Genomic DNA, 12382 nt, shown 5'->3' with positions numbered 1-12382 from the left:
AGGCCTGGCAGCCGCAGCCGACCCACAGACTGCTCAGCAGGGAACAATGTCCTCCTCCCAGGGAGGCAGGCGTGAAAGGGGAGAGCCAACGGGGGCTGCCGATGCACTGTTGCAGGCGAGGTGAGACAGGTGCTGTGTTGTGTGGGCAGTTCACTGCAGGGAAGCCCCCCGCCCAGGTGGGCAGAGAAGGCCCGAGCTCTGGCGCCACAGGCATATTCTTGGCCATTTCCTCTCCCTGAACTTCCTTCTGCACTCATAGCAGGTGTGGATCCTGGCTAGGGGAGCCTACAGACAAGGCTATGCCCAGGGGGAGACCAGGGTACCCCAGAGACTGAGGCGAGTATGAGTGGTACAGCCTGGCAGGCAGCAGGAGGGCAGCTGTCAGCCGGGGACAGAGCTGTCCCTGCCCTGGGCTTCCAAGTCCTCTACTGGGCTCTGCACCTGTCTAAGGAGAGGCTCAGACACCTCAGGCCGGGTCCTGGCAGGCTTACATTCTGGGGCTGGCATCAGAGGGGTTAGGTAGGGCCTTCCCTGTTCCCTACCAGTCTCCAGGACAGCCCACCTTGCAGGTCCCACACCCCCTCGGGAGCCTGCTTGGATTTGCTCCCTCTGGCAGCACCCTCTCAACTCCTGTAACAGTGGGGTTTTCCTTAGTGACACAGAGGCAGGCACCGCTTTGGGGGGTCCCAGAGGGGCCAGGTATGCGCCCCAGGCCATGCTACTTGTTTACTCAGACAGGCACGAATCCACGATCCGGCAGACACCCATCTCCCCCTTGCGAGGAATCTCTCCAAAACGTCACCATCAACCTCCCCTGCACCCACCCGCCTGCCTCGCCACTCCTCTGTCCCTGGTGGGCAGGAGGAGGCAGCAGAAGTCGCTGCACAGGGAGAAGGGGGGAGGGGGAGGGGCAGAGGCAGGGGCAGAGACAAGTGGGCCCTCACGTGAAGGGGGCTGGCGCGGGCAGCTACTACCTCCTCGGCTCTCGCTGTCCGCCGGCTTCACCTGGATCGGCCGGTTCATCTGCAACAGAGCACAGGGGACACGGTTACAGCAGCCGGCAGCCACACGCACAGGTACACAGGACCACAGGCCACGCCCACAGACACACCTGCCCAAACCAAGGGGCAACCACGCACATACTAGTCCCCCCCCCCCCGGCTCAGCCACCTCCCCGAGACCGCATAGTCCCCAGAGCCCCCTTGCTTCTGATGGTTTCTGGGAGACCCTGTGTGTCTCTTCTTCCCCCGGCTAGCGGTCCGTACTAGCCTGGGGAATCAGAATCCCCGGTTGATAGAATGCCTGCCGCTGCCCCTGGACACTCACAAGGCCCTGTGTCCCCCACAGCGCACCCTTGACCCAGCCTTGGATCACTCAGACAGCTGGCTCCCCTGAGATGAGCTGACCTCTCATTGCCGACAGACCCCTGCCCGGGCTGGGGTGTGGCACTCAACTGCACTCCAGCCCATGCCACTTGGCAGATGTGGCCTCTGCGGGAGCACAGCCAGGACTGTCCCCTGGGGGTCCGTGTGGAGGAGACACAGCTGCTGGTCTCCGACCGCACACAGAGACCAGGAGGACTCTAGGAAGAGGCCTGACTCCCTCTCAGGCATCTGTGTCAATGCCATGTTCAGGCCACTAGAGGTCTCTGAACTCCAGGAATCCCGGGCTCGGGAGGCTGTCTTCAGCTTTCTCGCCCACAGGCAGCGGGGTGGGCTCCAGCCCGGAGGTCCCAAGTATATCAAACAATAAAAGCGACAGGGGTCCCACCAACAGGAGTGCACTTTATGCGCCCCCTCCCTGCCCCTGCACCGCTGTCACAAACACAGACCGTGGAGGGGGCAGGGCAGGGCAGGGCAGGGCCAGACACCCCCATTTCAGGGATGGAGAAGCCGAGGCTTGGAGAAGAGCGTGTGCTTTCTGAAGCCCGCCCGTGGCAGGCGCAGGCTGGGAGCCCGGGGCTGCCAAGGCTATTTCTGCGCTTCCGTCCTGCACTGTGAAGCTTTCTGCTGCCAGTTCCCTCCCATACAGGGGCTGGACCAGCCGGTCACAAGCCTCCTCCTGCCTCCCGGCTAGGAGTCAAAGTGAGTTTTGGCTGCGTCAAGGCCACTGGGTGGGGGAGTGTGGGTGTGGGTGACTCAGCAAGGTGAAGATGAGGCCAGGGAAGGGCAGAGCCACAGGGAGGAAGGGCGGAGACAGGAGGCAGCCTCAGAGCAGACAGTGGGGGTGGGGGGCCACCAGGCCCCTGCCAGCTCCGACAGCAGCGGGTTGTGCATCATGAACTCCAGTCTCAGGGAGCAGAATGAGGGACTTCCCCATAAACCACCCAGGCCTTGAGCAAAGGGTCCCCAGGGCCGACCGGGCCTCTGGCTGTGGGAGGAGGGCTCCAGGAGGGATCTGGGCCACACCTGGTTTCCCCGTCCCCTGCTGCTGGGGACCCAGCACCCAGCCTTTCCTTCTGGATTATCCCTCCTTCCTTGCCTCCCAGAAACCTGCAATATTCCTGTGTCCCGGTGTGGCCCTGTGCACTGGGGACACACTTCTCCGGCTGTCTTGCTTGTGTGATTTTCAGTTCTGCCGAGGAGTAAGTGTGGGAGCTGGCGGCCCCAGGCTGGGGTGAGGCAGTGCCGGCAACACCACAGTGCAGGCAAAGCTGTGCCTGATCTCACCGGACCATGGCTGCTCTGGAAGAAGGGGTCCGGGGAGGAAGCCAGTGGGAAAACGGCCAACAGGTCGGGTAGTGTGGACCATCAAATTGAAGACAGCCTCTGCAGTCCCACCCCCACCCCCAGATCGGGCCCCACTACCTCTCTCAGAGCATCACTGCCACCCCTATGTTCCAGCACCCCCCCCACACACACACCCACATACACCAAGTCTGTTCCCTGGGCCTGCAAGCTATGGCCCCCTTCCCCAGGCTCCTCCCTCTGTTCATTCTTTGAGGGGAGTCCCTATCTCCCCAAAGTCACAGCCCTTAGTGTTCAGGGAGTAATGGAGGCTAAAGGAAGAGGTGAGGGTGGGGCTCCAACCCTGTGCGACTGGTGTTTGTGGAAGAAGAGGAAGAGACCTCGGGCTGGACGCTCTTGGAAAGGTGGGAAGGGGCAGGCGGAGGTGCGTGACCCAGACTCAGCCGGGCCTCAAAGCTGTGTCCCGACGGGGCCCTGTGTGTGGATGAGGAAGGGAGCCAGGCACACAGGGACTCCACTCCTGGGGCCATTCTTAGGGGTGACGCAGGGAGGAAGGCCTGGCTCGGGCAGGAGATTGTGCGGTGAGTCCCACAGACGGGTGGGGACATGGTAGAGCTGTCTGGGATATGATGAGTCCCATTTTCAAAAGGAATGCTCCACTCTGGTGGGTACCCTACCTCAATCCACCATCCCACTGTGTCGCTGTCCTTGGTGCCTGGGCGTGTAAGATGTTCTGTCCCTTGCTCCCCAATTTAGAGCTGGTATGCCTGCTGTGCACAGGCCCTGTCCATGCACGGCACAAGCCCCCCTCGCTCACACACAGATCCATGGCTTCTCCCCAGTGGCAAGGATCTGGGGTCTCATCCAGCCCCACCCGCTCTCAGCCATGGGCTGGGCACCCATGGGTGTTCCAAGCAGAGTGGAGGAGTAGAACTGGTGGAGTGGATCTCGTGGGAAGAATTTTCACATCCCATACAACCTTGCAAGGCTGGTGGGAGAGGTGCTGGACCAGAGGGCAGATGAAAACACAGCCCTGGGCTTTCTTAATTCTCAGCAGAAATAAAGCGCCAGCCTCAGGTGGGGAGATTTCTCAGCTGGAGCAGGCTCTGCACAGGTGTCTGGGGCCTGGCGGGAGACCTCCCTCCCTGGGCCACAGAGTCTCCCCACTTCCCTGTACGCAGCCCAGCCCTCGTACAGCGTGGCCATGCCCTGCTTCCGCCTCAAGGAGGGAGGAGTGGGCGGCAAGGTCGGGGGGGGGGTCGGAGGGCCAGTGCAGGGGTCTGCGAGGGGTGAGAAGAGGAAGGAGGGTGGAGGACTGCAGGGGGCAGCCGCCGTCTCCTTGGCCTCCTTATAACTGTGGCCCTGGGACCCTGGCCCTGGCCTTGGGCACCCTCTGGAGCCATCTCTTGTTCCTCGGCCTGGCCGTTGCGCTCAGCCAGTGTGTGGGGTCCCCGGGGAGTGTGGCTGGTGGGAACGTGGGTTGCGGTGCGGGAGCCCCCTTGCTGGCTTTTCTTCTGAGATGTCTCAGTGACCTCATGGAGGCCCAGTGGCTTTCAGTCCAGATGCTGCCTGCAGGTGCCTGACAGGGGTCGTGAGCCAGGGGTAGGTCAGGAATGGCTCTCCTGAGGCTCCTGGGCTCAGTCCTCTCAGGGACACCACCAACCCTTGCGGCCTGGGCCCCCCTCGGGGGAGCAAGGGGTCCTGGCCAGGATCTGGGGCCGTCTCTGCTCCCCACTGCATGGGGGGGGGGGTGGCAGGCGGGCAGCTCCTTCGCTGGCCCCTTCCACTCTGGCTCTGCCAGTCTTCCCCTCCCCAGCCCTCTGCCACTTTTTGCATCAACACATACCCATGCATTAAACAAGACATTCCATTAATTTCTTCATCATCATAACTTAAGCTGGGACATACCCTTTAAATATTCATTCAGCTATGAAAACTGGGCATTAAAATTTTAATAATGTCAAGCTCATTTGAACCGGGCTCCTTGGGGACGATTACGATACAATTAGAATAAATACGATGATAGAGCTGATCGGGAAGCTTCACCTGGCCGGCATGACTCCCTGTGGAAGGAGAGGCTTGAGGCCGGTGGGGAGACGGACAGACTGACTGACAGGCTCCCTCTCCCCCTCCCTCCGTTCTGTGCTGCCCAGTCTACCCTCACAGGCCTCTGACCACCACACACCCCACTCCAGCATCAGGGTACCGGGCACCTCTCCCCAGCTAGGATGTGATGCCCCAGTGCCAGTGGCTCCTTTCCCGGCTCTCCTGCTACGACCTGGGCTGTCTGTGTGCCTCCTCTCTCTCCCCTGTCTAGAATGAGCAGGGCCAGCAAGTGGAGGGGTGCCCTGGAGGTCCTAGTACATTCTGCCTGGCTCTCTTCTGTCCCTCCCAAGGGCTGGGGTGGGGATCTGGGGTGGGCTCGGGCCTCCCTCCAGCCCTCACTGTCTGAAGTCAGTACTGGAGAGAGCCTGAGGTGTCCACTGTGTACTCAGCCTGCTTCCTGTCCCTCGGGACAGCCCTCACTGCACATAGCATAGCATCGTGGGGACCCCTGGGGAGCCGGGCCCTTGGCCACCTGCCTCCCCAGGTACCTGAGTCTCTGTTTCACCAGGACCCCCAGCACTCTCAGTGCTGTCCCATAAAGAATGGGGTCAACTTCCACCCATCTAAAAAGCACCCCTGACACTCCTCACTGGTCATTCAAACCCTCTTCTTTCTCCTTTGGTAAGGCCTCCATGACTACCACACATGACCTTGCACTACTGCTTTCTCTCTCATTTGTGTGTGTGTGCATGAGACAGAGACAGACAGGCAGAGAGAGAAAGAGACAGAGATAGGGAGACTCTCACTTCTCAAGAAAAAGCAGGGATTTGGTCTGTTAATTCACAGACCCCAGATCTAACCTCAGCACCGAGCTTCCCTGGCCTGTGTGTGTGGGTGTGTGTGTGGGTGTGTGTGTGGGTGGGTGCATGAACACATACGCTTGAGCAGTGCTGTGTGGCAGCACAGACATCTTAAGAAAATTCACTTTGGGCGAGGCTGGGAGGGAGGCTAGGATTCAATGAGGCATTGGAGAAAATGCTAAGGGCAGTGTGTGCAGCCGAGGTCAGGAACCTCTGGTTCCCAGGCCGTGGCTAGATCCACCTGGGCCTGCTCTGCACCATGTCCAAAGGCTGTGCTGGGGGACAGGGCAGGAGGGTGCGATGCAGCCTAGGTTACTGTGCACCCCACCAGCCCGCAGGGTGCTCCAATCGGAGCTGCCTGGCCAGCTCCAAACCCCAGAGCTGAGGACCTGGAAGGCTCTTTGCGGATGCAGGGGCACCTGGTGCTTCTGCTCCCCAGAAGGGCTCAGCTCTGCCTGAACCATGAAGGACGCATGGAGCCCATGGGTTCTTCTGCGGTCCAAACCTGCAGCCTATGCTGGGAGGGCTGCTCTTGCTTGCCTGTTCTGGAGGCCCCGGGAGGCATCGTCCTGCTGAGTGCTGAGTGGTCCGGGCCCCCCCTTCTTGGCCACCCATGTCGATTTTGGTCTACTACAGTTCTTATCCTCCTAGGGAACGCAGGTCTATGCCCAGCCCCCACATGCACGGTGGTCGTGGGAAGGGTGAAACCACAAGCCCTCTTTGCAGGGAGCCACTGGGGGGTCTGCACCCCCACCCCCGCAGTTTCGCTGTTCTGGGAAGAATGACACAATTTACAGGGCCCCTTGTGCTCAGAGTAAGAAATAAATGTCATCAGAGTAGTAAAATAAAAAGCTCCTTTCTTGCATGGTGTCTCTCTCTCTCTCTCTCGACTTGTCATGGTGTTTTTTTTATTTGCTATTTGATGTCGTTTTAAGTAAAGAAAAACATAAATTTTAAATTATTAGCATGGATTTTGCCATTCGTTTTTATTTTGTGCAATGCCAGTTTTAAATGCAAGTATCACAGCACTTCCCTCGTATGCACAATCGCGGAAATTACACAATTCCTATTTCGCAGCTCGTGCCTGGAGGGTGCCTTGAGCTGGCCCGGAAGAGACAAATGCAAGCCTGACTCAGGAAAGCTGGGAGGGAGGGGCCCCAGGCAGGGAGCAGGTCACCAGGGATTGCTCTCTCAGGCACTGGGAACCTGATGTGTCCCCAGAGCCACTTGCAACCCTGGCTGCAACCTCAGCTTGGGCTGAGGACTGCCAGTGGGGACTCAGCCGAGGGTGGGCAGGTGGAGGGAAGCCAGATAGCACCTCTTTTCAGGGGTCCCCCACTAACCCATGGTTAGACATGCCTCAAAGGCACCTGGGTGAGCAGCTCATTCCTCCTAGCCCTGGCCACATGTGCTCCAGTGCTGCCAGCCTGGGCTACCACACGGCAGGTGGGCACCAGTCACAACGGCGACTGGAGGTGGGGCCTGGGGTGCACATGGATCTGCAGGCACAGAGAGGCGGAGCCTCCCGAGAATAGAAGCTCATGGTCCTCCACGTTCAAAGGCACTATTGTAAGATACACAAGACGGCGACCACAGGGCATGGGAAGGCCCCGAGTGTGGGGCCCTTCTGAGCACAGTGCCCCATATCCCTGCACAGGTCACGTGCTCAGGAGACGCCTGACATCGGCCGCCAACACGGGCGTGAGGAATTGTGTAGAGAATCGGGCGTTTCCAGCCTTGCCCAGGTCTGTGCACAAGCTCCAGTCACAGAAAGATAATGACTCACAGATCTATTTTAAAGCAGAGAGCGAGAGATGAATGATGGAGATCTTCCATCTGCTAGTTTACTCCCCCAAGTGCCGGGCTGGGCCAAAGCTGAAGCCAGAAGCCTAAACCCACTCTGTGTCTTCCACATGGGTGGCAGGGACTCAAGTTCCTGTGCCACCATCTCCCAAGGTATGCATTTGCAGGAAGCTGGATCAGAAGCGGAGCCACGACTCGAAGCCAGGGACTCCCATATGGATGTGAGCGTCTCAAGCAGTGTCTTCGCTGCTACACCAGCTGCCTGCTCCAAAGATTGATTTTGCAGATGACATCGGGGCAGTTCTGACGGACAGACAGAGTCTTTTCAGCCATGGGTATGAAAGGCTGGTGATGAGGGGGCAGCCACCCAGTATGTAGAGAGAATCACGAGTGAGCTCTTAGGCACCAGATGGGAGTCTCTCCAGACTACCCTCATCCAGAACTTTGCCTTCACAGCTCTTGGCAAATCCCAATGAACAAATTAACGAACGATGCAGTTATTGTGGTTGGAGCGCCAGGAAGCGGGGCGGTGGGCAGAGTCTGAGTCACGTGGCCTGCGGAGTTTCTGGGGCACCTAGTAGGTGCTCAGTAAGGCCTGCAGGGAAGAAAGCAGCCGGGCCCTGGGGCTTCAGCACTCCCATGGCGGGAACAGTCAGGGGGGAACGGAATGGCAGAAGAAGCACGTATTATTTGTGGCTCGTTGTAAATATATTAGTGCTTTAATTGCCTCCTTAATAAATCGCATATGGCTCATTCCACGGAGAGGCTTAGAGACTCAAGGGATCCCATCTGTTGTCACCCTAATGTCCCGACTCAAGGACGCCCCAGCGGTCATCGGGGTGACAGCTGCGTGCCCCTGCCCTATGCTCCTGACAGCCAGGCCAGCTGGCAGTGCCCCTCCTGGGCTGCTGGGGGCAGGGCTGCTGCACGTGCAGTGTCTCTCGCTCCCACCCCCGCCCCGTCCACCTGGCTGCCTCCCAGGTCTGTTTCCAGTCTTGGCCTTGCAGTCTGCATCAGATGTCCCTCCAGGTTCCCTGTTCTCTCCTTCATTGTCTTGTGGTGGCCGTTTGGGACCCCTGTGGGCCATGATGCTCCCAGATTGGTGGATTTATTTGTTTAATGTTTGTCTCCACTTGCTGAGGGAAGACTCACACCCAGCACCCAGCAGGCACCTGGGGCAAAGTGGGTGTTTAACAAACATGGCGCACGCTAGCTGGCTGGCTCCTCCGGCTGCCTCCCCATCCTGGCTCCCTCCTGCATGGGTGCACCAGAGGCTGGACATGGGTCAACCGCTGGGCAGCCTCGTTCCTGGCCCTTTCACGCGGGCACAGTGGCAGCGCTGCTGCACATTCGGATTAAGCAGGGTTTACAGAGGCCATGATCACCGCGATCACCATTGAGAGACACATCCAGTGGGCACGGACCACACAGAACCCGAGGTGATTGTTAAAGTATGCAAATCCACAGCCCATTGAAATGCAAACCCTCCAGATAAGGTTTTTTTTTTTTTTTTTTAATAAATCTGGTTTCTGCTCCCACTCCCGGCTTGGAGGAGGCCATCTGATGGTTGTGGGGTCAGGACGCATCCCAGCACGCAGGCCCTGTCAGCTCTTCACCCCTCTCCTCTCTGGGACCTGCCAGCTCTCCGGGGGCAAGGGGAGTGGGGGAGGGGGCTGGGGCCCCCCTTCCTTGAGCAGTAGGGGTCATCCCGGGTCACCCACAGAGGCGCCTCCTCCTCTCCCTGTGCTGACTACAAGGCTCTCTCCCTCTTGTTTTCCTCCTTCACCTCCCACCTCTTCTCAGATTCACCTATAATGAAGCTCAAAGCCTTTGTCTCCTCCCCCAGAAAGCCTGCCGTGATTTGGTCCACCCAATTACATCTGTTACCCTGGATGCGCTTTGGCCTCTTGCTGTCAGAAGTGATTCTCCAAGGGATGGGGGAGGGTCCCTGAGCCGTAGCCCAGACTCAGGTTGGGCGGGCTGGCTTTGGGTCTGGATGTGAGAAGGCAGGTGTGTGGGCAGAGTCGTGCACTGGGTGGGGCTTCTGTGAACAGTACAGGTGACGTTTACCAAGTCCTTCCCACAGGACAGGCCTTGCCCCGGCCCATGACAGAGCTAACATCCTGCGGTCCCTCCTGAAAGAGTTCTGCCAAGGCACGGAGGACCTGGCGGCCCAGGGAAGGGCTGGGCTCACACAGTGGACATGGGCGCCTCCCATCAGGGCACTTCAGGGACAGGGCCATCTTTGGTGAGAGAGAGAGAGAGAGAGAGAGAGAGGAGGCAGGAAGGTGGAGGCAGGCCCAGGTGCCTGGGAAAGGCCACGCAAAGGTTTAGATAGAGAACTGTCAGCATCCCCTCTCCCCTGCAGGGAACGCCCAGAGGGTATGCCACGCACTGAGGACATGTTCTCCACACCAGCTCCAAGTCTCAGTTCTGGAGGGAGCCCTGGCCTCAGCCTGAGCCTTCCAGATACAAGATCCTGGTGGATGTGGATGTGATGTGGAGACCTCCGCCCAGGTGGCCCCTTTGCAACCTGCACCCCCTCACGGGTCCCAAACCCCCCAGACAGCCTGGGCCAAGGCCCTGCCACAGGCTGCCCAGTGCCCTGCATGTCCAGGGAGAGGAGGGGTAGTACCACCAAGCCTGCTGCTGGTGGCCAGGCTGCCCACACCCCCAAGCCCACTGCTGCTTTCTGGAATGGACTCCTGTTGGTTTTGGGTTTCTGTCGCCCCCTCCCTGGCTGTGCAGTGGGGCCGGGGCCGTCTTTGTGGCTAAGAGCTTCTCCCAGTGTGGCAGCTAAGGTCGGGACAGGGGGTGGGGTGGGGGTGTGGCCACCAGGACGGGACATACCCATCCGGACGGCCACTCATCCTGGCTGACAGGCCCCCAGGTCCCAGCCAGGGCTCCTGAGGCCCACGCCACTGGGGCAGCAGGCTCTTTGTCTACAAGCCTCCGTCCGTCCCACTGGCTCCCACCAGCAGGCCAGGGCTGCACCAGCGAGGGTGGGAGGATCCTTGTGGTCTTAATTAAGATCTGCTGCCGTGGAAACCAGGCTAATTAGCCTGCGCGGGCCGGGCTGGGTCGCTAACCCTCTTCAGGGTGGGGGTGGCGGGGTTTTAAACACAGCGGCAGAGAGAGAATTCTGGAAGAAAGGAGCCCTGATTCGGCGGCGGTGAGGCCAGGATTCAGGTCCGAGCTCTGTGGCAGGAGACCGGGCAGTCACTCATTGGCTCGGGATGGATCCCTCGTGGGGACTGGGTGTGGCGAGCAGAGTCTGGCTTCTGGAAGCACCCGGTAAATAAGTGCCTGCGCTCCCCCCCGCCCCTCCCCCGCTGGCCCCTCCTCTTAGTATTTCCATCGTTTTGCAGGAATACGCAACAGTAGATTCTTTTTCCTTTGGTTCCTGAGTCCCTGGGCTATTCTTCTACTAACCTGAAAATACTGGCAGTGCTGAGGAGGGAGCAGAGGGGTAGGGTGCACCTGACTCAGGCACCGTGGCCCCCATTGCCTGCAAGGCTTCTCTGCCAGGCCCCACCCCTGCCCTCTCTACCTGGCCTCCTGGCACTGGAGCCTGGCACATTGATGGGCTGAACAGTTCATGCATTCACTCATCCATCCATCCACCCACCCAGTGTTCCCTGTACACCTTGGTGTGCCAGGCGGTACCACGACGCAGCAAACCTGAATGACACTTCCTCCAGAAGCTCCTTGCTCAGTCTGCCCAAAAGGTGTTCAAGTCCTTCCCGGGCCCCAGCCACACCCTCTGCCTTCCGCCTTCTGCGCAGCAGCGCACCCAATACGCAGCACCACCGCCCTGCACAGCACCTCCTGCTGGCTCTTGGGCATTCGCTCACACATTTGCAGTGATGGGGTTGGACTTCCTAAAACACAGGCGGCCTAAGACCCCGCTGGTCGGCTCCTGTGATTAGAAAGCTGTTTGCAGCCTGAACTGCCCCCCTATCCCCTCATTCCCATCATTGGCACTGGCGCCAGAGCCCCAGGGGCTGCCTTCGGGTGTTGAGTTCTCATACAGACCCACACTTCCTGAGTCTCTGTCCATCCATGCTCATGATCCTCCCTTCACAGTCAGGTTCCTGGGCCCTGAGCCCTGAGAGCCCTCACACGGGGGCTCTGGGCTTGGCAAGGGACTCCCTCCCACTGGGATCAGCTCTTACCAGCCCACAGTGGGCTCCTTAGCCTGTGAATCCCTGAAAAAGCTGGCTGGGTGGGAATGAGGGGGGTGGCACCTCGCCCACAGCTGTCGGATGGAGATCCCGGTCTGTGACACCCACACCCTCCTCTGAGTCAGGTGCTCTGACCCTGCGACTGTGGTCCCTGTGGACAGACTGAGCCCCTGACAGGACTGGGAGAGGGGTCTGGCCTCCCCCTCCCTGGCCTGGACCCCTTCTCTCTCATGTGGCTCAAGCCCTCAGTCCCGAGCCTGGGGAGAGTCCCTGGCACAACAAGAGAGAAAAAAAACAAAAAGCCCGCACCGCGCAAATGACAAATGTAGAGGAAATTGCTCCTAATCCCCATGCCACAGCCTGATGACGCTGGCCAGGCACAAACCTGAGTCATTCCAGAAATGGCACCGACATTTGCTTGCTGGAATTTGTTTTGTCTCTGGGCTTTAGATTTAATCATTCTCTCTCCTCTCTCTGCCTCCTTCCCTCCCTCTTTCTCCTTCCTCCTCCCAGCCTCTGCCCCTTGCTCTCCCGTTTCTAATATGAGCCTGCACCCCAGCAGCTCGTCCAAGTCTGTTTTCCTGGCATTAATTAACACAGCTCTGCAGCCTCCAACAGGCTAAATGATGAATCAGGTTAAATTCCAGACAACAGCCGCACACCGCCATCAATTAGCCATCTCCGGGGCAGCTTCATTAATAAGCATCGATCACGGCCTCCTGCCGAGCACGCCAGGCTCTCCGGGTCACGGCCACTGCCTGCGAGTGTGTCGGGCCAGGTGTGAGTGTGAGCACGTGTGTGC

The 12382-nt window shown here is 59.3% G+C and overlaps 1 protein-coding gene across 50 annotated transcripts in view; it reads right to left on the bottom strand.

Moving 5' to 3' along the window:
• The window catches only part of CELF4 (CUGBP Elav-like family member 4), a 271412-nt gene that overhangs the window by 63463 nt on the left and 195567 nt on the right, over positions 1–12382 (bottom strand). For 27 of the 50 annotated variants that reach the window (XM_017344137.3, XM_017344128.3, XM_008261239.4 and 24 more), the window contains exon 3: positions 945–1023. In XM_017344137.3, the coding sequence (XP_017199626.1) occupies positions 945–1023 (79 nt within the window). The remainder of the gene's footprint in view (positions 1–944; positions 1024–12382) is intronic. The other 23 variants (XM_070049909.1, XM_051851275.2, XM_051851281.2 and 20 more) reach the window with 1 other exon arrangement.

This window comes from Oryctolagus cuniculus, chromosome 10 (assembly GCF_964237555.1).
Source record: "Oryctolagus cuniculus chromosome 10, mOryCun1.1, whole genome shotgun sequence".
In the NCBI taxonomy this organism is placed as follows: Eukaryota; Metazoa; Chordata; class Mammalia; order Lagomorpha; family Leporidae; genus Oryctolagus; species Oryctolagus cuniculus.
Note: the sequence above shows the minus strand (reverse complement) of the source record. Positions and strands in the feature narration are given on the sequence as shown.